The sequence below is a fragment of the Coenobita brevimanus genome, chromosome 66 (assembly GCF_032717465.1).
Source record: "Coenobita brevimanus isolate Jiangsu-jjx chromosome 66, ASM3271746v2, whole genome shotgun sequence".
Classification (NCBI taxonomy): Eukaryota; Metazoa; Arthropoda; class Malacostraca; order Decapoda; family Coenobitidae; genus Coenobita; species Coenobita brevimanus.
The window spans coordinates 35564728-35589321 of record NC_137019.1 but is presented as its reverse complement, the minus strand read 5'-3'; the positions used below and the strand labels follow the sequence as shown (position 1 = coordinate 35589321).

Here is a 24594-nt window from a genome sequence, read left to right as displayed (position 1 = left end):
CCTTCTTGCTGTCTCTCGCTCCATCCCCTTCCCCCTTCCTTATTTCTGTCTCCCTCTCCCTCCCTCTCTTCTTTTTTTTCTTTCTGTCTCCCTTTTTCTTCTTTCTTCTTATCTCTCTCCCCTCCCCCTCTCCCTTTCTCTCTTCTCTCCTTCTTTCTATACCCCTCCCTTCTTCCCCATCATTCTTTTCTGTCTACCTTTCCCTTCCCCTCTTCATTCTTTCTTTTTATCTCCCCCTTGCTCCTCCTCTCTTTCCTTCTTTCTGTTCCCTTTCCCCCCTCTTCTTTCCTTCTTTCTATCTCTCCCTCCCTCCTCAACTTATTTTCCTTTTTCTATCTCCACTCCCTCTGCTTCTCCCTTCCTTACCTGATTCCCCTCCCAACCCCACCCTTGGTCATCTCACAACCAGTCAATTGCACACGTCATCACCTCATCACCCGCTGTCCCTCACCACTCATTCGCCACACCTTCACCCTACCAGTCATCCCTTTCTCATTCACCCACATTTTGGAAATCGGTGGTGCATTGGTAAGCTTGGTTGTTCAGTGCTGCAGTTTAGCGGAATATTGGAACTAAGAAATATAGACTGTCATCTTTAATAATCCTCGTGCAGACAGCAGCCATAAAACTTAAGCCATCTTCTGATATCATGCGAACATACACTCTCCGTTTCGGGATATTATTTATTTACTCTAGCTTGGCCTAGATTTTCGTCCTTTTGCATCTTATTTCGCGTAGCTCAGTGGCAGGCAAAGACAATAATATGGGTCTACATCCTTTCTATAGCACTCCTCTGTGATTGGCACCACTTTCTAATGTTTATCTATTGTTATAATTCACCATTGAAGGACTGGAGATGGCGATTTTAGGTCAGGTTAGAGTAAAAAGGGGATAATCAATCACCGGCCAGCCACCCAATCACCCCGCCAACCATGCCCACATGTTACTCAATCGCTCACTGCCTCTCACCTGTTATCCATCACACCTCCATGCTATCACACACACACACACACACACACACACACACACACACACACACACACACACACACACACATGCATACACCGCTCGCTGGTGCAGTGGTAACGTTCTCGCTTGCCATCTGGTAGACGGGAGTTCGCGCCTCGCTCAGGTTGCGAAAAGTTTCACTGACGAAGTGGGTGGTTACTGTCCCCCTTGAGCAAGGGGACGGGTGTGTGGGTGTGTGAAGGTCACAGCCTTGCCCTTAGATCGGACTATATGAGCTCTCAGCTCCCTTCCGGGAGGGTAAAGTGCTGACGATCACGACCATCAAGTGATCCTGACCGACTCGGTGAATTACACACACACACACACACACACACACACATTCATCTCGCACTGCTCCCCAACACTGTACATGGTATAGGAGGCTTCGTAGCACTTTTTTCTTTGCAACTTATTTTCATATTGCAACTTTGTATTCTCCAGTATTAATTATATCGCTTTTACATCAACAGAATTTGCTTCGATAACATACAGGCTGATGTTGAAGCATATCACGTAGAATAAATTACTTAGGAAGAAGTGTTAAGAATATTCCTAATGATAAGTCTAGCCCCACAAAGTCTAATCTCAGCAATCCACAGACGTCCTTACTTCTCACATCCCTCAATCCACTTCTACTCCAATTTCTTAACTATTCTGTACTCTTCCACTCTTACCTTTCTTCCCCTACAACTCCATTGTTCCCTTTCCTACACCCCATTCCTCCATCACCTTTTATCCACACAACCTATAATTCCACACGTACTAGCCCATCAGTCTGTGTGTGATTACTTGCTTCATGGAGTAATAATACGAGTAATTAAAATACCAAGATGATGATAATAATGATGATGATGATGATGTTGATGATTAATTTGTATAATGGTGACGCTAAAACAGTGCTATGTTGTAATAAAATCGTCCATTATATACTCGGAACTACGAAGAAACAAAATCCAGATAATAAAACAAATATATGGTATGACTGTGTCCTGGGCTATACTCCTTTCACCATAACCTGGCCCAGATTTTCGTCCTTTTGCAACGTATTCCACATTGCTCAGTGACCGAATAGGCTAATGCACCGGCTCTGTATCCTTGCCATAGCACTTCTTTGTGACTGGCATCATATCCTTGTGTTGATCTATTGTTACAGCTCAGCATTTAAGGTGGAGACATGGTAATTTTAGGCCAAGTTAGAGTAAAAAGAGTATAGTCAGCTTCAGGGGCCATTTTTTTTTTTTTTTTTAATGAGAAAGTAGGATAGTTTGTTATAGGACGATGAAGTAAAGAAACACGCGTTAAGGACGAAGCTTTATTTCTTGAGAATATGATTGGTTAGAAATAATTCCTAAAAGCCTTGTCTTACTGAGGTCGGATTGGGATACTTAATAGGGACATATTTTAATGTCTTAGATTTCGCAGTACCTCTTCCTTAGCGGTTTATTCTATGCAGTCCATCTTAATAATTCCTATTTTTTTAGCTATGTCGTTTTGGTATATATGTAGTTGGCTTGAATAATATACATGTGGATTTTCAGGTGTAATGTGTAGGATAATTCGCTTAGGAAGTGATGTAACGAATCTCAAAATCCACGTAGACTATGACCTTGTTCTGATGCAAATAATCCAGTCGTGAAGGGAGGGGTGAAAGTTAAAACACCTCATTTCATCGTCACGTTCTCAGCATTTCTTTATTTAATTTCTGGCTTAAAGTAAGGGATAGTGAGGAACAGAGGCCTAGAGAATGTGGCCTAAAAATGGGGTGTTTTTCTTCCATCTTTTACCCCGTCTTATACGATCGAATAATTTGCATCAGATTGTGTCCCGTATTCTCGTCGGGTAAGGATGCTCCTTAACACTTCTTCCTTAGTGATTTATTTTTTGATATGGTTGGTTAATACCCCTTTGTAACTTATATATGCAGAGTGTAGCGGTATAGGAAGGATTTACATAGCGAAAAGGAGGACAATAAGGTGTAATAAAGAAAATGAATCGCTTAGGAAGATGTGTTAGGGAGCTTCCTTACCCGACTAGGATACGAGCGTATGTCTAATTCAATCCTCACTTTGACGAGGTATTTACGCGAATTTCTCTACATCATCCCTCTATACCAGGGATTTTTTTTTTTTTTTCTTTGTCACAGTGTCTCCTTAATGAAGCAGTGGAACTCAATTTGTTGCGGTGCGTCCCTGGGGAGATGAAGCAGGGGTGGAAGGGAAACATCTCTCTTTGCTAGACTTTCTCCTGAGGGAAATGAGAGCTTTCGGGCCTGCCATTTGTCATATAAAGGCTCCAGGTTCCTGAGGGAGGCTGAAGACTTTCCCATATAGCCCCTGAAAATATAAAATCGCTGCTTCAAGTCTAATAATATCGAGGGCAGAAGACATGCATCGTCACTATAATAAAAAATACAACGAAGAATACAGCGATAGGTGACGAAAACTATATCTTTATTAAGAAGTAAATAAACACAAGAAACGTTTAGTAGAGGTTGTGAGTGATGTGGGCGGCAACGAGAATGAAATGTTAAAGATCTCACGGTGCTCAGGTGCTCAGTTATTGTCTCCTGCATCCATAAGTCTCCCATAAGCTTGGAAAAATAGTGTGAAGGTAGGAGTATAAATGTCATGATCGTGTTAAGAATTATGTGTAATCCCTTTCTCCCACAGTTCTGTTAAAGACAAGAAGAAAACAGGGTGGCGATGGCAAGAACAGAAATCGTTGTGCAATAAGAAATAACATGCCTTCTCCACCCACAAGTATCCTCTAATGTAATAAATAAATAAATACAAACAAGAAGAAAACGAGAAACAAAAATGTAACTTGACAATAAAATGAACATGCTGAAGTTTGCTCTACTGAAAAAATGATAGATCTTTCTTGCTGACCGTATCTCCCATAGCTCATTGGTAGAATAAGACAATACTGCGACTCTGCATTCTTTCCGTAGTACTTCTTCGTGACTAGCGCTGTGGTTTTGTGTTAATACCTTGTTACAGCTCAGCAATGAAGTTAGAGGCATGGCAAATTTAAGCGATGTTAAAGAAAAAAAAAGTGTAATTACTGAATCTTTCACCCACAGCTCCATCACGTGTGGTGTGGGCAGCAGCGGGTGGCGGGGCTGACCTCACATGCAACTTAACCTCACCCCTCCCTGGAGACTCACCTAGACTGGTCCTCTGGTACAAGGCCGGCGTTCACAAGCCTATCTATAGGTAAGTCTTCAGGCATTAGGTTTTCTATATTAATCTTTATTTTTAGTCATGAAAGGATCAGACAACAGTGGTATCCTCTCGCCCACATTAGGTAGATATGTAGTCAATAGATCTTGTACCGATAATCTTAAGGTCTAAAACGGCTTTACGATAGTAGTATCTTATGACACAATAGGAGGGTCCATTGACAATAGAATCTGTATCAGTTATAAGTTTAGCGAGGATTTGACACCAGTGACATCATCTCATCTTGGTAAGACTAACATAGTATGTCGTCATGTATTAGCTTCTGCATCCATTACAGTTAAATCCAGAAAATATAAGAAGTGTCTCCACATTTCACATGGTCGTAGACGCAACAAAACAAGTATGTCATCAGGCAGCAATTATCATATACACTGATAAAATCCTTAAGCTGAGAGAGAAGAGAAGTGTCATTTTTCATGGACACCTTATCAGTAATATGCGGGAATTCAGAGTCTGTTCATTGTCAGAAATAGGTCATGATTATTTACAGTTCATTTCAATAAGCTGAAGCCATTTTTACTGATTCATGCATCCACCATACGATAATATTCAAGCTGGACAAACTATTAATTGTGAAGAGTTAGAAACATTCCCTTTTGCTTGGAAGGCAACTTTTGGAGCGTGATTTCTCCACCAGTGTGTATCCAGTCCGTGCTCACCCCATCCTTTCCTGCCATCCATCTCGTCCCTGACACCCCAATCAACTCCCTCGCCCACCCTTACACGACACAGGCCGACACTTGACAAATGTTTATGTTGACTGGCTTTGGTGGAGGCTCGTACTTTAATCAATAGCTTGGTTAAGGTCAAAGGGACTTGTCTGTATAAAGCCCAAGTGAATCACGAACTGCAGCCCTTTTGACTCTGTCCCTCTGTATCCAGCCGATTTGGGAGGGACAGTTTTCTGAGTTTAGGCCGAGCCAGCTCCTCGCTCTGAAACATATTTTACTCGTATATTATAGGAAAGTAAAATCTGTAAACACTCAGAGGTAAGGAAAGAGGCCTGTAAACTCTTTTTGCTGAGGAGTGAACCACACAAGCTGATTATTGTAGAATGACGTAGAGTGGCAATAAGATTATTGATGAGTGTCAGTTCATAAGCAAATTCAAATGACTAAACAAGAGAGAATATATTACACACAAGAAACACCCGCGAATGGATGGAAAACATGAGACACAACTGAAGGATGGATGGGACTGAAATGTGTTTAGCTGAGGGTATGTTTTGAATAAATTAGACTTTGACTATGGGCTGGAATGCTATGTAGTATGTTGCCGGAGCCCAGCGACCTTCCTGCGCAAAACAGGTTGTGCCACACACTCCTCACATTTCGTTCCTTGGTTGTTTACATCGTACCGGGTATACTGTCACATGCTAGGATTCCCTCATTTAGGACTTGTGTTATGGTATTAGCAAGGGAATTTTATGACATACTGGTGGGTCTTGTGCAACATCAACTCACACTATACTTACTCAGCCTGGGATCGAACGTGGGTCTTACAGTCAGCAGTACAAGACTGTCAGTTAACTCTGGGAAGAAGAGATCGTAAGTTCTTTGGGTGAAGGGAAAAATAGGGACAGAAAATGTGGGTATCTCATAAGATTATTAGGTTTTTGACACTGAGGAAGAGTTCTGTATGGACATACATACGACTAGGCTGCTTTACTGAGAATGCAAAGATGAATCACTTGACTGATTCATATGGGACGAAGAAAGTAGGCGGGTTAAAGGAGAGTTTTTTTTTTTATTTTTTTTTTTTTTATGTGTCCGACTCTGGGCATAGGCTTCACAGCCTGCTATCAAGGCCCAGCAGTCCTCCTACATACCATACACTCTACATGTGCCAGAATAGATGATTACGAGTTAGTAGATGCTTTAACGAGAAGAATGGTGCGCACTGAAAACATCACGCAGCATGAATAACTAATCCAGAAAAATAAATTTATAGATAAACAAATGGATATATAGACAGATAGACAGATAAATAGACAGACAGACAGATAGATAGGTACAGTATATCATCAGTATCCCATACACTTAACACTACTTTCAACACCAACCCACAACCAATGTCCCTCGTACAGACAACATATATAAATGTTTTCCATCTCCCATCAGCTATGACATGCGCAACAACGGCCCTGCCACCCACTGGAAAAGCGTGGAGCTACTGGGCAGCCGCGCCACCTTCCACGCAAAGGGCGCCAGACTACGAGTGGAGAGGGTGAAGGAGGGGGACTCAGGGGACTACTGGTGCAGGGTGGACTTTCGCATCAACCCCACCCTCGTATCATCCACCAGGCTCAGTGTAATTGGTGGGTAGTAGCCTCTGGAAAAGGAGATTACATCAGGTTAACCTCTGGAATAGATTATATTAGGGGTACGCAGCCTAGGTATGAAGATAGATAATTAATTTTTTACCTTACCACATTACCACCATCAGGGCCTCGTTACATAATTCTCCCGCTTTTTACACCCAAAATGACCCTATTTCCCTCACAGTGCCGCCCGAGAGCCTAAAAATCTACAATGACGAAGGGGAAGAGGTGAGAGGCCACATTGGACCCTTCCTTGTGGGGAACAGTCTCACCCTGCACTGCCGCGTCACAGGGGGAGCGCCGGCCCCCTCTGTCACCTGGTGGGAGGGGGACGTGTTACTGGATAAGAATCAAGAGGGGGAGGGGCAGGGGGAGAGGAAGGAGGGCAAAGAAGGGGTCATCTCCAATTCCTTGACCCTGAATGAGCTCTCTCGGCGTGACCTCCACAGAGTGCTGACCTGCCGGGCCTCCAACACCAACCTCACCACACCTCTCACAGCCTCAGTCGTAATTAACATGAACTGTAAGCCAGTACAAGTTTATAATTCTCTCTCTCTCTCTCTCTCCTATTTTAGCAAGTTTTTTCCCCTTAGTACATTATTCCATTGAACATAAATATAAATTAAAATCCTTTATTTTCTGAACAAGAGAATATACACTCTGTATGATGGAGACGCGAGTATTATGTGAATGCCTCTCTTACTCATTCCATTGAGCATGTCTCAGAATGATGATGATGATGATGATGATGATGATGATGGTGATGATGATGATTATGATGAAAGTACTCATTAAATTGGTACTTTTATTCTTTCTACGTAACAATTCCATGAACACCTCATCATGACAAGGAGGTCATCATTATCCAATCCATTTCACACCTAAAACTGAAATAGGGACCTGGTTCGTCAATTCCACAGTTGTATATTGACGTCTGGGGAAGAGTTTCGGTGCTTCCCTTATCAGTCACACTTCTGCTCGCCTTTACCCCATCACCATCAACTCCTCCCCTTGTTCCCGCACTTTGGACTTTTATCCTTGGTGAGAGAGATGCGATGACAAAGTGTAAGGTGGATGTGTTAGTCGTGTCATATGTGTCAGTTCCATCCATATCTCGGCACCCTTTGAGCTAACTAGGCCTACACTACCACGCGCTCCCACACCTTCCCTCTCTGTAGACGCATATCCTTGATGAGAGTGGTGCAGTGAGAAAGAGAGAGAGAGAGAGAGAGAGAGAGAGAGAGAGAGAGAGACTGTGTCTGTGTGTGTGTGTGTATGGAAGTAGGATATCTGGTTTTTATTTGTTGTATCCATACGTTGACGCCCTACGACATTAATACGCCACCGTCTACCCCTACAGTTCCCCCCCTGTGGACGCGTATCCTTGGCGAGAGAGGTGCGTTGAGTGCGGGCCGGCCGTATGATATAAAGTGTGAGGCGGTGGGAGGGCGGCCTGCTCCTCGTATATTATGGCTGCTAAACAACACACCCCTCACCACGCACTCCCATCAAGTGAGGCATCAGGTAGGTAACACACACACACACACACACACACACACACAAACAGAAAGAGAGAGAGAAAGAGAGAGAGAGAGAGAGAGATGGGAATCAGCAAGCATCAAGGTAAGACTACGTATTCACACTATTGTGGGTAAGTATGCATGACGGAATATGAAAGGCATGTGGAAGTGAAGAATTATCCCCGTTACTGGATTTATGATTATTGTGAACATACATCAGTTTCCTCCTTTAGCTTTTCTAAATGCTCACTTCATCTTTTTACCACTTCATCAGAATCTGTTATCACTTTTCCATTCTCTTACCTTACTGCCTCGACCATTTGTTTTCTTCGACGCACACTTCGTTTCTCCACAGTTTATACTTGTTCTTTTATATTTTTTTCCTTTTTCATTCACTTCTTATTTTAGTTCCAATACTTTTCAATGCTTATAATTTTGCTTAAAAAAGTACGACTATGTGCCATTAATGACGTGAGATATTTAAGTGATATTGAGAGTTTCGCAGATGTAGGGAAATATATTAAACTTTCTTCGGAATATATTGTAAAATAACACTCACAGGTGGAGGTAAATAGCCTTTTTCCTGAGTGTCATGAAAATCAGAATATATGCACTTTAGGATCTTTGGTTACTAAAAATTATTTATATTTTTTCCTCATTTAGTTACAATAAACTCATAGCTGCTTCTGGTCTACGAATACAGTGTCTTTAGTTTAAAATTACCCACAACCAGATTAACCTGTTCAGTCAAAACACGTTTTTCTGTTTTTGTTCCATTGACAAAAGACTTATTTAATTTTAGAGACTTTTTAGCGATAGAGGCTAAATATAAACTTCAATAACCCCTTCAGTAAGCTATTTTCTTTATTCCACAATATCGTCTGGATGTAGCAAGAATGTACCATAACTAAGGCCCATTTAATTTAATGGAACCTCTAGTTGGTATTTAAGGTGTGGCAGTGACCCAGTTCCTTCAGGTGAAAATAATGACTGTAACAACTACTCTCTACCCCCCACAGGTTCGCGATGAGGGTAATGTGAGTGTGAGTGAGCTGCGATGGACGCCCAGTGTGAGGGACCAGGGTGGAGTGCTGACCTGCCGGGCACAGTCAGCGTTGTCAGCCACGCCACCCTTAAGTGACTCGTGGAAATTGAAGGTCCATTGTGAGTTTGATAAATTGCCTTTTTTATCTCAGTCTTATTGCTTTGTTTACTTATTATGTAGTATTAGTAATGAAGATTCAGAGTGTTTTTTACTTTGTGTGTGTGTGTGTGTGTGTGTGTGTGTGTGTGTGAGAGAGAGAGTGAGTGAGTGAGTGAGTGAGTGAGTGAGTGAGGGGGGGATGCACGTGCTCACGCAAACAAAGATTAAACAGAGATTGTTAATGTAATTCATATGTTCCTGGATGACTTGCTCTTCAGTCCTTCAGCACTATTCATGCACTTCATTTTATTTCGACTAATAACAAAGGACGCTAAACAGGCAATGCAAATACCCGCCAAATATATACCAAATCATTAAGCTACACCGACTCGCTTGCTAATTGGAGACGAGGCGGCTTAGGTTTATCATTGTTAGGGTGAATGATAATGGCCAGAGACGCTTTTCCCAGTGGATATGTTCAGGGCCGCTGCAATGGGTGATTTGCTCGCATCTCAGTTAAAGAATTCCCATCATGGCATGCGTCACTGCGGAGGCAAGGAGCTCACTGATGATCCCCGGTAATGGTTCTATAAATATGCATGGCAGTGATTTGTAAGCTCTCCAACATCACAGACAAAATGAAATATGACCGTAGAAGCAGAAACGGTGGAGTCAGCGTTTGGCCAGCTAGCATCTTAACAAAAAGGCGAGTCTTTAGTCTCCCCGAAGCCACTGAGCCCTTCTGATGAGGGAGATCCGAGGGCACTTAATGAGGTCTGATCCGCCTTGTAACTGCGAACAAAAAGGGATGGGTAACGAGTGGTGGAGGAAATGTTGTGGGTCTTGGGCGAGAGGGTTCTAGAATACAAGTTGATCACACACACACACACACACACACACACACACACACACACACACACACACACACACACACACACACACACACACACACACACACACACACACACAGATAGACAGAGAGAGAGAGAGAGAGAGAGAGAGGGAGGGGGGGAGGGAGAGTGAGAGAGAGAACAAATACAAAAATTGCTAGATAGATTAGAGAGAGAGAGAGAGAGAGAGAGAGAAACAAATACAAATATTGCCAGATATATTGGAACCATGAGGGCCATAATATGGAGCGAGCATCGGGAGTGGAACACCCTGGGTCACAAAAACATTAGTGTGTGACTGACTGAATGGGCCGCTACTGGAGAAGTTGCCGCATCGAAAAAGCTAAAAAATGTCATTGCACCGTTATTTGTCTCAGCACCTGACCTGGACGTGGAAGTTAAAGTAATTCAAGTTCAGATCAGATATCGTTACACTGATCTAAGTCTAACCATCTCATCTTGACACTGAAATTCAATTAGGTGAGTGATGCTGGTTTTCAAACATAAATAACAACGGTAAGAAAAATCTGAGCTAAAGTTCATTAAAAAGTTCCTACCATGGAATATTGAGAAAGACAGAAAAAGCATGAACTTCACTTTCGACTGAACAGACCAGCGGAGTGGTATATCTGTGAGGCGAATTTTTTTTGCCTGAAATTCCATCCAGCTGGGAATGGAGCGGTTTCTCACCATCCCCACCACACAACAGAGTTCTTGCTGTGATGCGCACTTTACATCACTCCATCAGCACACCACTACAGGCCAATAACACACTATTTCGATGCCATTAACACTAATATACTGAACACAATAAGCCATACTGGCGTACACTCGATCAAAAAAGTATCGGTGCACAGGGGGTGCGATGCCTACCGAAAAGGTTCGGACAACTGCTGACATTACCAACGTCTCATTGTGTATCATCAGTGTCTGTCTGTATAAACATTACATTTGCTATATGTTTGCAAGAGGATATTGCTAGTTGGCGATATATAACACCTCCCGACATCAGGGCTACCATCGTGTGGTAGGTCGGATACTAATATTTCAGTGACCTTCGTTCTGTGGTCCCAAATGTTTCACGCATGTTGTGCACCGATACTTTTGTGACCCAGTGTATGCGTATTACAACAAAGTACTTCAGCTGTCCTTTCCCTGGAGTTCTAGAGCAGCCATAAGTAAACTTTCACATCAAGTTCTTTTGGAAGTTCTTTTCTTTGGATTGGTTGTTTGCTCCATTGGCCAGCTAGTTTGTAGTATTATAGCTACATTTGAAGTCGTCAAAGGTGCCGCTGGTCCCGGCTACATCAGTGAATCTGAAGAAGTTGTTTTAATATCCATAAGGAAAGGTATGTGTGAAGGAGTCTGCAAGCTGTCCGTTATTCTTTCAATGTGGTATGGGGTTGACCATCCAGGTCTGCTTAAAGCCAAGCCATTTTCTGTGTGGCAGAGGAAGAAGTCCATAACAAAATAACAACAACAAAAAAGTCCATATTAATAGGGTGAGCAATACAGATTTTGTTTTTGCTTTATTTGTCATTGCCACAGACACATAAAAACACACATTAAGAACATTAGAACAAGGCAGTAGAAACAACATCATAAAAACAGAAAAAGTTAAATCCCACATCCTCGAAACGGCTCTGAGATATGACCATTGACAAATACATTCCCGTCTCCCCCTCCTTCTCCCCGTCTGATAATATACGGCGCCCATACGTAAACATCACTCGCCACTGCGCTCTGTCAGCCTACCTAAATGGCGTTTCTAGATGGATCCTCTTTTTTTTCCTTCGATATGTCGCTCTGTATCTTATCTCTACTGCTTCCTCCTCCTCCTCTCCCGCTCTCCTCCGCCGTAGCTCTTTTGGACTATCTGTATCTATATGTGTATCTGTCTCTCTTTTTGTATACTGTCAGACGTCGCATTTTTTTAAGTGCTTGCCCCTACAAAATGACATCTAGGCATTTCTGTCCTTGGAAGACCATCACAAACACACACACACACACACACACACACACACACACACACACACACACACACACACACACACACACTCTCTCTCTCTCTCTCTCTCTCTCTGTAAATCCTATAAACACATTCACTCTCGACACGATTGCCTAAGCCTCACAGCCTTTCAATGGCATGAGAAATCAATATAATGTGCACAATACTGATAAGCAAGAATATAACAGAGAATGAGTGTTTTGGTGAAGCTAATGTAATCATATGTAGTCATTCCATATTCTTAAAAACATTCCTTCGTGCCTCCATTGCTGCTAAGTCTTATTTCCTTATTGCCGCCTAAACCAAGCAATAGAAATCTGAATTATTTTAGTGAATAAATATATTGTATTTTGCTACAACCAGACGAATTCATACAACACTGGAAGCAGCTCTCGTAGAGCTAGTGTGTTGTCCCCTACAGTAGGCTGAGATTCGCAGACTAAGCAGAGAGAGAGAGAGAGAGAGAGAGAGAGAGAGAGAGAGAGAGAACTGATTCTTTTACATATCTCATGTTCTTCCCTCAGGTCCTTCCGAGTCTCCATAAACAAAATATATTATTATCTCATTCCTGTTTCCCCAGCGAGCCGGCAACATATGCCCCTATTCTCGTCGGTTTAGGAAGCTCTCTAACACCTCCTCCTAAGCGATTTATTTCAGTTTTCCTTACTATCCTCTTTTGTGTCACTTAAATAATTCAAACACCACCAAACTCAACATAAATAGCACAGCAGTTGATATCAACCAGCCGTAACAAAAAATAAACTGCTATAGTAGCCGCAGCGAGAAATGAACGCTGTGGTGGGGCAGGCGGGATGACCTGGGATTCCCCCATTGTTGCCATATCTACATGTCACCGACCATAGAGGTAGGATGTCACCGACCATCGGCCACCGCTGCAGCCCCGCTCCATGATCCTTACCCTGTGTCTCTGGCTTTCTCTTTCTCTCTCGGTTTCTATATAAACTGGTGTATTTCCGAAACTAATTATGAAATTATTATGACTTTTGTTCCACACCACCACTGAGGTAAAAATCAAGGAGAGTTTTCTGTATAAAGGTTTCCCCCCCCTTGTCTGAGGGCAGGTCAGTTCTGGCGAGTGTATAATTATAGGTCAGGAGGAGGTATCGGCAAGGCCGCACTCCCCCGCTCATATGCCACATTTAGGAGGGGGGGGAAACCTTTATACAGAAAACTCTCCTTGATTTTTACCTCAGTGGTGGTGTGGAACAAAAGTCATAATAATTTCATAATTAGTTTCGGAAATACACCAGTTTATATAGAAACCGAGAGAGAAAGAGAAAGCCAGAGACACAGGGTAAGGATCATGGAGCGGGGCTGCAGCGGTGGCCGATGGTCGGTGACATCCTACCTCTATGGTCGGTGACATGTGGATATGGCAACAATGGGGGAATCCCAGGTCATCCCGCCTGCCCCACCACAACGTTCATTTCTCGCTGCGGCTACTATAAGGAAGAGGTGTTAGGGAGCTTCCTTAACCCCCAGACGTGCCTGTGGCCCACCTTCACCCCGGTCGGTCCCTTAACCTGAGCAACATCGAAGAGGAAGACGATGTGTACTTCGAATGTTCCATCAAGGCAGACCCCTGGGTGTACAAGATTGCCTGGATGCACGAGGTAAGACAGAAGGCCGAAGAGGAAGGAATTAGTGGCAGAGACGGAAGAGAAAGAGAAAGATACAGAAACTAGAGACAGGAGAGGAAGATGAACTAAGAGAGAGATGAGACAGGTGAGGAAGATGAAGGTAAAGACGGAGGAGACAGGAAGGGAAGATAAGGGTGGGAGGGTAGAGAAGACGATAAAGCTAGAGACAGGAGAGGAACATGCAGGTAGAGACAGTGGAGACAAGGAAGCTAGATGACGATAGAGAGGGTAGAGACAGGAGAGTAAGATAAAGATAGAGAGGGTAGAGACAGGAGAAGTAAATAAAGTTAAGAGGGATAGGAATAGAAGAGGAAGATGAAGGTAGAGAGGGTATAGGCAATAGAAGAAGATAAAAGTAAAGAGATTAGAGACAGGAGAGTAAGATATAGAGAGAGGAGAGTGACATAGTGGAAGAGATGGCAAGAAAAGTAGAGACAGACAGGGAGGAAAGACAGGCAAGGAAGTCATGCAGGAAAAGCAGAGGGTAGACAGGGACGGTGTAGAGGTATGGAAGAGATATAGCGTAAGAAAAGATGGAGAGACAACTTTTGATAGGAGGAGTAGGCAGAGTGTTAAAGGAGAAGACCGGAAAAGAATGGAAGGCATGCAGAGAGGCAAAGGTGGGCAGAAATAAAAGATAAAGCAGGCAGCAAGGGTAAAGAAGAAGAGAGACAGAGAAGGTACGTAAAGGAAATAGCAGGCAGAGAGGGTAGAGAAAAGACAGCATTGAATGACTGGCTAAGAAGACAGACAGAGAGGACAGAGAGGAAAGGATAGAAAGAGAGGGACTACACTGAAAACAGAAACTATAAGATACGCTGAAAATATAGATACAAAAGATAGGAAGGTAAAGAAGAAAAAAAATCAGACAGTGATGAGGACACGAGAACGTAGAACAAAAAGTAATAGGTATACTGTATGATACGTTGTTATACGAAGTGAGGCATAATTGAAAAAACAGAATGAAAGAAAAATTTGCGAGAAAATAATGGAGAAAAGGAGAGTGCAGCGAAAATGTAGGCTGAGGACACGCAACCAACTGATACCGAAGAGGAAACTGAAGGAAAAACCGTGTCGTAAAAAGCCATGGAAAGGCCTGATACGAGCGAAACAACTAAGCGGTCAAGTGCTAGGGGAAGTAGAGGAGAGTAACAGTACAATTGCAGGATTCCAGCACTGGAAGCTGAGAGTGAGTAATGGAAAGAGTCCCACTGGAAGGAGATGGGGACAGACTTAAAGGTGAGAGAACTATAGGTTAGGTCAGGTTAGGATAGATGAGAATGGGTTAGAGTAGACTAGGTTAAGTTTGAGAGCTATAGGTTAGATTTGGTTTGGAAAGATGGGTTAGATTTTATTTGTTTGATAAGGGTGGGTTAGATTAAATTAGATTGGCTTTGGTAAAGATGGGTTGGATTTGATTTGCTTAGGGTAGGTTAGGTAAGGTCAGTCATAGAAGTTGCCCAGACATTCTTAATATTTAGATGAACTTAGCCCTCATCACCATACTTTGTTTTAATGCAAGGAAGAAGGAACCAAAGGCCAGGGCCGGTATTAATAAAAACTTCTAGGAGTACTCCTAAAATTACTACTAAAAGTGGTTGTAGATGAGAGTTGCTTCTAAAAGTTCCTCCTAGGAGGACTCGTAGTAGTAATTTCGCTCCTATTATGAAGTGTTACCAACACAAAGAATCTCTGCTTAATATATTTAATAAATTACCATTAGAAAGCCTTAGAGTATCAGTAAGTAGTGTAAAAATGAAAAACTAGTTTTCATATAGGAGTAGACTGTAGCACCAGTCGAGCAGGGCAGTACTCCCGAGGTGGATGGAAAGCTGATGACAGGAAGTGCTGGAGCTCCCGTTTCATCAGCCATCAGGACTAGTTCCTGACCATCCCACTTTGATGAACTTTTTCAATGTCTCAGTTATACAGAGAGTAGGCCAGCATGCTCTCCAGTACAAATTTCTCTATCTACACCAAACTACATGCACAGTACACACTACACTTCCTATTCAAAATTCAACTAAAATGGCGTCTCATCACCAAGCCTCGGAGTCCCCATGGGGGGGGGACCATAAATGCCCCCACCATCCGCCCCTCTCCCGGTGACGACTCGAGGTGCCTGGAACCACTGTCTGACTCTCTTCTTCTTCATTTCTGCAACATTCGCGGCCTTTCCTCTAACTTTCGCTCTGTTGAGCACCACCTCTCCTCCTCTAAACCTCACCTTCTTTTTCTAACTGAGACTCAGCTGTCTGAGGCAACTGACAGTAAACCCTTTTCTGCATCCTCCTACTTTCTCTATACTCATTTCAAAGCCAAAGGTGGCTGTTGTGTATATATACGCAACGACTTATTTTGCTCTCGTGTTCCTGAACTCGATTCTTCTGAATTCTCTACACTCTGGCTTCAGTTTTCCTGTCATTCTCTGACTAAATATATCTGTGCTGTTTACTTATCCCCTAATTCTACTGACTATCAAAAATTCTTCGACTATCTTACTTCTACGATGGAACACATTCTATCCATTTCTCTTTTCTCTGAAATCTCCATTCTAGGAGATTTCAATGTTCACCACCACCTTTGGCTCTCCTCTCCTCTCACGGATCCACCTGGTGAACAAGCCTACATCTTTTCTATCCTTAATGACCTAGAGCAGCTTGTACAGCACCCTACCCGTATCCCTGACCACCTTGGAGAGAGCTCCAACATACTTGACCTCTTCCTCACAACTAATCCTTCTGCTTACTCTGTTAATCTTTTCTCTCCGTTGGGCTCCTCCGATCACAACCTTATTACCTTAACCTGTCCTATCACTCCGGTACGGCCTGTGGACCCTCCAGGGAAACGTCGTCTGTGGCATTTTGGAGCTGCGGATTGGGAGGCCCTCAGGCAGTACTTCTTTGATTTTTCCCTGGAATGATTATTGCTTCCGTGGCCGGGAGCCATCTGAGTGTGCCTTGCGCATTGCGGAGGTTATTCTCTCGGGCATGGAAGCATACATTCCTTTCTCATATCCTTTGACTAACGCAAGAAAGCCTTGGTTTAATCACGCTTGTTCTAATGCTGTCCACAACAAGGAGAGGGCCTACAAAAGGTACCGGAGCCAACCCACCCTTGAATCACATCATCTTTACGTTTCTGCCCGGAATCGTGCTAAGTCTGTTCTTCGCTCTACTAAAAATAATTTCATCCATACTAAATGCTCTCAACTCTCCAACTCGAATTCTTCCCGCTCCTTCTGGCACCTTGCCAAAAATCTTTCTAACAACTTTACATCATCATCCTTCCCTCCTCTTTTCTACTCTGATGGTTCTGTAGCTATTTCTTCTACTGATAAAGCAGATCTCTTCGCACAGACTTTCTCCTCCAATTCCACCTTAGACGATTCCGGTGCTGTTCCTCCATCACTTCCCCCCTCTGACTTCCTCATAGCTGACATTAAAATTTCTTCAGTTGATGTATTTTCTGCCATCACTGGCCTCAGTACTAACAAGGCATATGGGCCTGATGGGGTCCCTCCTGTTGTTCTCAAGAACTGTGCTTCTGTGCTTACACCCTGCCTAGGCAAACTCTTACGCCTTTGTCTGTCAACTTATACCTTTCCTTCTTGCTGGAAGTTTGCTCTCATTCAGCCAGTACCAAAGAAGAGTGACCACTCCCAACCCTCCAACTATCGTCCAATTGCTTTAACGTCCTGTATTTCAGAAGTTTTTGAGTCAATTCTCAATAGAAAAATTTTAAGGCATCTTTCCTATCACAACCTTCTTTCCGATCGTCAGTACGGGTTCCGTCAGGGACGCTCCACTGGCGATCTTCTCACCTACCTTTCAGACTCCTGGTCATCCTCCTTTCGGGACTTCAGCGAAAGCTTTGCCATTGCACTTGACATCTCAAAGGCTTTCGATCGAGTATGGCATAAATCTTTAATTTCCAAACTGCCCTCCTACGGTTTCTATCCTTCTATCTGTGCCTTCATCGCTAGCTTCCTTTCTGGTCGTTCTATAGCCGCTGTTGTAGACGGCCATCGTTCTGCTCCTAGATCTATCAACAGTGGTGTTCCTCAGGGCTCTGTCCTATCACCAACTCTCTTCCTTTTATTCATCAATGATCTTCTAAGCTGTACATCTAACCCTATCCACTCATACGCTGATGACTCCACCCTTCACCTTTCCTTTCGGTTCCCGCAACGTCCATCTCAACAGTTACTTCAAGAAACAAGGAATGAGGCTATGGCACACCTAATGTCTGACTTGGCTCGTATCTCTGACTGGGGTAAAAATAATATGGTTGTTTTTAATGCATCTAAGACTCAGTTCTTACACCTATCAACCCGACAAAATCTTCCACAGGTATACCCACTAATGTTTAATAATATTCAGCTTAATCCTGCATCATCCTTGAACATGCTTGGGGTTTCATTTACTCAGGACTTATCTTGGAAAGATCATATTACATCTCTTGTAAAATCTGCTTCCAAGAGATTGGGTGTGCTAAACCGACTCCGCTCTTTCTTTACCCCTGCACAATTGTTGACTCTATACAGGGGTTTTATCCGCCCCTGTGTGGAGTACAACTCTCATGTGTGGGGAGGCTCCCCACATACAGCTCTTCTCAATAGTGTGGAGTCAAAGGCTTTTCGTCTTATTAACTCTCCTCCTCTTACTGACTCCCTTCAACCTCTGTCTCTTCGCCGCACTGTTACATCTTTATCTCTTTTCTGTCGCTACTTTAATGGTCACTGCTCCTCTGAACTGTCTGCTTGCATTCCTCCACCTCTACGACGGGCGCGTAGCACCCGTCCGGCAGCAAACTCTCATCCCTTTTCTGTCCAACTCTCTAATGCAAGAGTTAACTGTCACTCCCAGTCTTTCATTTATGCAACAGGTCAACTCTGGAACTGTCTCCCTCTGTCTGTATTTCCTGCTGCCTATGATCTCCAGTCTTTCAAACGCAGTGTGTCCAGGCATCTCAAAATGATCGGATCTTGAATTTGGCTCTCTATTGTATTTTGTTTTTCTCTTGGAGGGAACTGTTACTGCGGGCTCATGGCCTTTGGTTCCTTCTTCCTCGCATTAAAAAAAAAAAAAAATCTATTTGATCATATATTATGATTTTCTACGAATGTCGATAAAATGGATAAAATGTAAACACATCGTGTGGTCAGCTGATTGTGCTTGCTACCATCGGGGCATTGTGTGTACACGTGGTAAAGTGACCGTCAACAATGGCACAATTTCAACATACCACGGCTGCAGATAAATTCCGGAGAAAGAGAAACTGGACGGAGGAAGAGTGTCTCGTGCTGGCAGAAGGCATTGGAGAAAGAAAGAGAATTATAAAAGGGAAATTCGGCCATGGGAACACATCGGACATGAAAAAGCAGGCATGGGCTGAGATTGCAAATGTCGTGAATGCTGCTTCCTCTCATCCACTTTCTTGCCAAATTCGGGCATCATGTGTTGATCCTGGCCACCTTGCAACCACATCCAGTATTTTATATTCACTCTCAATCGCCAACTGAATGTTCATGCTGTGGTAATTTTTCCTATTCACATACACTTCTTCATACTGGTTTGGTGCCACAATTCGTATGTGAGTCCCATCAATCACACCAGCTACCCCAGGAAAGCCAGCAATTCGCCTGAATTTTCTTTCAGTTCTTTGTAGTTCAGGAAGTGTACGGGGGAACTTCACAAACCTCTTAACAATGTGTGGAGCAGTTAGAGCATAGAGTGTTTCCGTTATCTCATTGCTTACTGATGGCTGCGATGGTCCAAAGTCATCACAATTAAACTGCTGCATTTTTCCAGTTGCAAGGTACCTTAATAGTATCAACACTTTCGTCTCGGGTGTGAGAGGATGGTTTCGATGTGTGGGCCTTTCCAGTACATCTCTTACTAAATCAGTAATAAACAGAATGCCCTCACGATCGAAATGGTACCTTCTTACAAGTTCTTGATCATCATATTCCATGAATGCATCCTTCCGAGCTCGAAAATTTCTGCGTGGTTGGTGGTGTCGATCAGCCATGGTCTATGTTGTCTTGTCTCTTGGTGTTTGAGGGACGCAGCTACTGTGTTTACTGTCACTAAAAGCCCTCCTAACTCCTTAAAAGTCCTTGTGGAGGACTTTTACTTTTTAGTGATTTTACGAGTAAACTTAGGAGCTGAAAGTAACTTTTAGGAGTACTTCTAGAAGTTAGGAGCCAAATATCACTTTGAGAGGAACATTTACTCCCAGGAGTTTTTATTAATACGGGCACAGATGCCCGCAAAAATAAATAAAAACAAAAAGCACTCAAGTTATTTAAGCTCAGTTTGAAGATGAGATGGAGGAATGGGGTAGAAGGACGTGTGAGAGAGGAGGATGCGAGTTGTAGAGAGGGCAGACTACTGGCAGGGGACAGGGTGACACCGAGACGACTCATAGATAGGTAGGGAGATAGATGGATAGACATATAATAGAGAAAGGGATAGAGAGATAGGAGGTAGAACAGGTTGACTGATGGATAGATATAGGTATATAAATAGATTCTACAGGATCTGATTCCAGATCCTTTTCAGTATAATTATTGTTAATGATCGTTTAAATCGCAGTTTTCTAATTTCCTGTTTATGCAGCTTTTTTTTCTTAGCTTCCTCTACCTTATTCCTTTATGGTGGTGCTTTTCATCACTTGACAGATAATAATAATGCCGTAAATATTTTCCACGTTTCGTTGTATACAATGTTGACAGTTCTTTTCATATCATGGTTTCTCTTTCCTTGTTTTCTGGACCCTGCCGCACCCAGTACTGTGGTGCGGAAAAGAGGTCATGATGAAGTTGATGATGATGATGATGGTGATGGTGATGATGATGATTATGGCAGTGGTGATGATGGTGTTGATGATGATGATAGTGGTGATGATGGTGTTGATGATGATGATGATGATGATGATGTTTGTGCAATCCACACATCTCTCTTCACCGTAGTGCTTGGTGACGATGATGATGAAGATAATGATGATATGTCGCAATCCTCATAACATCTTTCTCGACACCGCAATGCTTCAGAACCTTGCATCTAAACTGGAACAAAACCACCATCTAAATCTCAAACCCAAGTTACTTTCCTAGAGTTACAATGCTGCAGCCACGCAGACGTGTTCCGTAATTTAACATGTAATTTTAATCCATTCCCCCTAGTGACAAATGAGTGTAATTTATTGTGTTACTCCATTTAATTTAATTCAGCTAGAGAGAAATTTGGAGGGGTAAAAACTATGAGATACAACTTTAATTCTTTCATTATTAGAGATGAATAAAAATAGTTGAGTAAATTGTATGCAGGTAACGAGAATATATTGTAAAATACCTCATAAGATTAAAAGAAGTAAGTGCTCCATCCGCCTTACTTAATCTCAGCTTTACAACATTGGAAGTTTAGTATGTAACTTTTGATTAAACCTAGGAAGGAGTTTGTCCACAACGTCAGTGTTGGCTTCTTCAACAACAGCCAGAGAGGAAAAAACTGGGGAGGAAAATGACGAACCTGCCTTATGTGTGAAGTACTGAAGTGGTCACAGTGTGTTAGTAGGCGAAGACTTGTCCTTGATTTTACTCTTACCTCGTGACTGCAAAAGAATGAACTTATAGCAGCATCGCGCCTTGTCTTATATTTCTCATTTCTTCACAAGCGTCATAGTATCCTTTCTTCTTAGACCTTTCTGTCGCGTGCTTCATATAGCTAGCACAAAAATACAAAACTTTTCATCGCCACGGCCAGTAGGAAAATGTCGGCAGGCTTTGATTATGACAGTGCTTTGTGTCTAGCAGGAGAAGGAGTTTGTGCAGTGTTAGTGGCGACATTATCAAATGGAGACTGTTCACATTTCCTTCACTATCATTATCTCCCTGAAGCTGTCTATACTCTTTTTACTCTAACCTGACCTAGATTTTTGTCCTTTTCCAATTTATTTCATGTAGCTTAGTAGCAACAGTACAACTCTACTGCCTTTACGCAGTACTTCCTTGTGATTGGCACAGTATTCTAGTGTTACTCTCCTGTTACAACTCGGCAGTCAAGATGGAGAGATGCCAATTCCAGGCCAAAAACGAGTAAAAAGAATATAGTAACGTAGGCAGCAAAGTGCATTCCTTGTGTCCAGAGAAGAAAGTGCTTATGCCTATCCTGAGTGGTGGTGTCATCAGATGGAGACTGTTCACCACTCCTTCACTATTATTTATCTCACTGAAGCTGTCCAGTAACCAGGGAGACTGCATGTATACCTTGTGTCTCCAACAGAAGAAGGAGCTTGTGCACAACGTGAGTGGTGGCGTAATCATCAGCAACCAGAGTCTAGTGTTACAGAGGGTGACACGATGGGCCTCGGGGACCTACCAGTGTGTGGCTTCCAACACTGAGGGTGATGGCCACTCCAACCCTATCATACTGAGAGTTAAGTGTGAGTACAAACCACACTCACTCTTGTTATTACTCTTTAGTACGTCTATCTTTACATGAAGGAGATTTTCGTCCCATGACAGCTTTCTTATTTCACTGGTAGAACTAAGACATCCAAGCTGTTTGTTGCCGGACTTTCGGTATTCTTGGCCAGAAAAGTGCCAAAAGGGGGCATATGAAGGTAAATTTATGAATCTGGCTTGTCACGCAAATTGAGCATAAGATAGCATACATAAACATTCTCAGTTGTCAAATTATTTATTACCGGTTATTTATAAAGATCAGTATGGCACTTATAACAATTCCCAACCTTAGAATCTTTATGAATACGGCTTTGAGAATGATAAAAATCGCAGTTTGAAATCATTATGAATATCAGCCCTCAACCAAACAAGGCCACTGTTCACATCTGTTTTGTTATATCCGTAAAGCCTATCCCCTCCTCTCCCTCCTCTCTCTCTCTCTCTCTCTCTCTCTCTCTCTCTCTCTCTCTCTCTCTCAGAATATCCCCCTCCTTATTCTCAATTGCAAACGCTCATTTGGGTCATAATGCACAGATGATCAAATAATGGCCAAGTACGAGAAGACGGAGATTTGAACGGCGTAATGTATGTGATCCATATAGCTCTCTATCCCTTCATTCATTAACTCCGCATTCTCTCTCTCTCTCTCTCTCTCTCTCTCTTTCTTTAATCCTCAGACGCGCCAGTGTGCCGTGATGGACAGACGGAGTATCACGGGGCGGCCAAGTACGAGAACGTGAAGATTCCCTGCTACCTAGAAGCCTACCCCGTCCCTTCAGCCTTTACCTGGACCTTCAACAACAGCGGCGAAAGCGTCGATATCCCGCAGGTAGGTCGGCCTCCTATAACCCAGAAAACAACGCACTATAGTCTCTCCACCTTAACTTGGAGTGGATGTTCACCATTTTGCAGATTATATCCTGTAACTCAGTAAGAGAAGAAGACAGTCCTACGGCTCTATATCTTTTCCATAGTACCGTACTTCTTTGTTGCTAGCACAATATTCTTTTGTTATGTTCTTGTTATGGCTTAATGACAAAACTACAGTTCCACCGCTGATTTTACTTTCCATAGAACTTCTTTGTTACTAGCATCATACTGTAGTGTTAATCTCTTGTTACAGCCCAGTGACAGAAAATGGCAGTGCTACTGCTCAAGAGCCTTCCATAGCACTTCCTCGTGACTATACTCCTTTTTACTCTAACTTGGACAAAATTGCCACCCCCTCGCCTTGAATGCTGAACTGAAACAATAGATTAACCCTAGAATATGATGATCGTCACGAAGAAGCGCTTTGAAATGCATGTTGAGTAGTAGTAGTAGTATTGTCTTCTGGCACTGTTCTACGCGAAATAAGTCGCTAAAGGACGAAAATCTAGGCCAAGTTGGAGTTAAAGGAGTATAGCATCATACTGCAATGTTAATAGCTTGCCACAGCTCAGCATTGTCTGGAGGTGTCAAAAATAGGAAACAAAATATAGCATATGTAGTTTCGTATTAAATTATTCTTCCTCCTTCAGAGCCACATTCAGGTAGTGGGTTCGAGCTCCACCGTCAGCTATACCCCCAACACCGAGCTGGACTTTGGCACGTTGCTTTGCTGGGGCACGAACTCTGTCGGAACCCAGCGATGGCCTTGTGTCTTCCACGTTTTCCCGGCAGGTAAAGCATGCTGTAGAAAGATAGAGTGACATGAAGACAAGCAGAGTGACATGTAGATAAGCAGAATGTCAGGCTGACAGGCATAGTTTCGCTTGGGCACAAACTCCGTCGGTACCCAGCACTCGTTTTGCTGTCTTCTCCTTGTTCCCGTTAGGTGTGGGGGAAGAGGAAGAACAGGTGAAGGCAATGTGATTGGAAGTGATTGAGTTTGTGACAGGTAAACAGGAATAAAGAAAAGCAGATATTGTACAAAAAGAGGTGTTATTGTTTCCCCAGGCTTATCTTATCGTGAGGTTCGTGAACTACAGGCTAAAGTCTTTTTTATGCATTCTGCAGTTCTTCTCTCGGGACGTACGGAAGGAGGTTAGGAAGGATTTTGTTCTGTGCCATCGCACGAAGCTCTCATACCAGCACCACGGGAAAGAATATGATACAGAAGCTAAATAGTGAAGATGAGTGAGTGTAGGTTCTGTGTCCTCCGGAATATAAGGCATGCCAGGGGAAGGGCAGGACAGGATGACAGGTAGACAGACAAAGGCAGGACAGGACAGGTGTATAGACAAGCTTGATACAGGGAGAGATGTGAGATGGATATTACCCCCGCTTCCTCTGCGTCCTCCCGACAGGTTAGTATGGCAAGGGAAGGGAGAGGAGAAGGAAAAACTTGAA

The 24594-nt window shown here is 43.0% G+C and overlaps 1 protein-coding gene across 1 annotated transcript in view; it reads left to right on the top strand.

Moving 5' to 3' along the window:
• The window catches only part of LOC145405252 (uncharacterized), a 72269-nt gene that overhangs the window by 5752 nt on the left and 41923 nt on the right, over positions 1-24594 (top strand). The window contains exons 3-11 of the mRNA XM_080276670.1: positions 4091-4223; positions 6371-6567; positions 6755-7093; positions 7931-8082; positions 9110-9254; positions 13636-13766; positions 22082-22241; positions 22941-23092; positions 23784-23925. Of these exons, the coding sequence (XP_080132796.1) occupies positions 4091-4223; positions 6371-6567; positions 6755-7093; positions 7931-8082; positions 9110-9254; positions 13636-13766; positions 22082-22241; positions 22941-23092; positions 23784-23925 (1551 nt within the window). The remainder of the gene's footprint in view (positions 1-4090; positions 4224-6370; positions 6568-6754; positions 7094-7930; positions 8083-9109; positions 9255-13635; positions 13767-22081; positions 22242-22940; positions 23093-23783; positions 23926-24594) is intronic.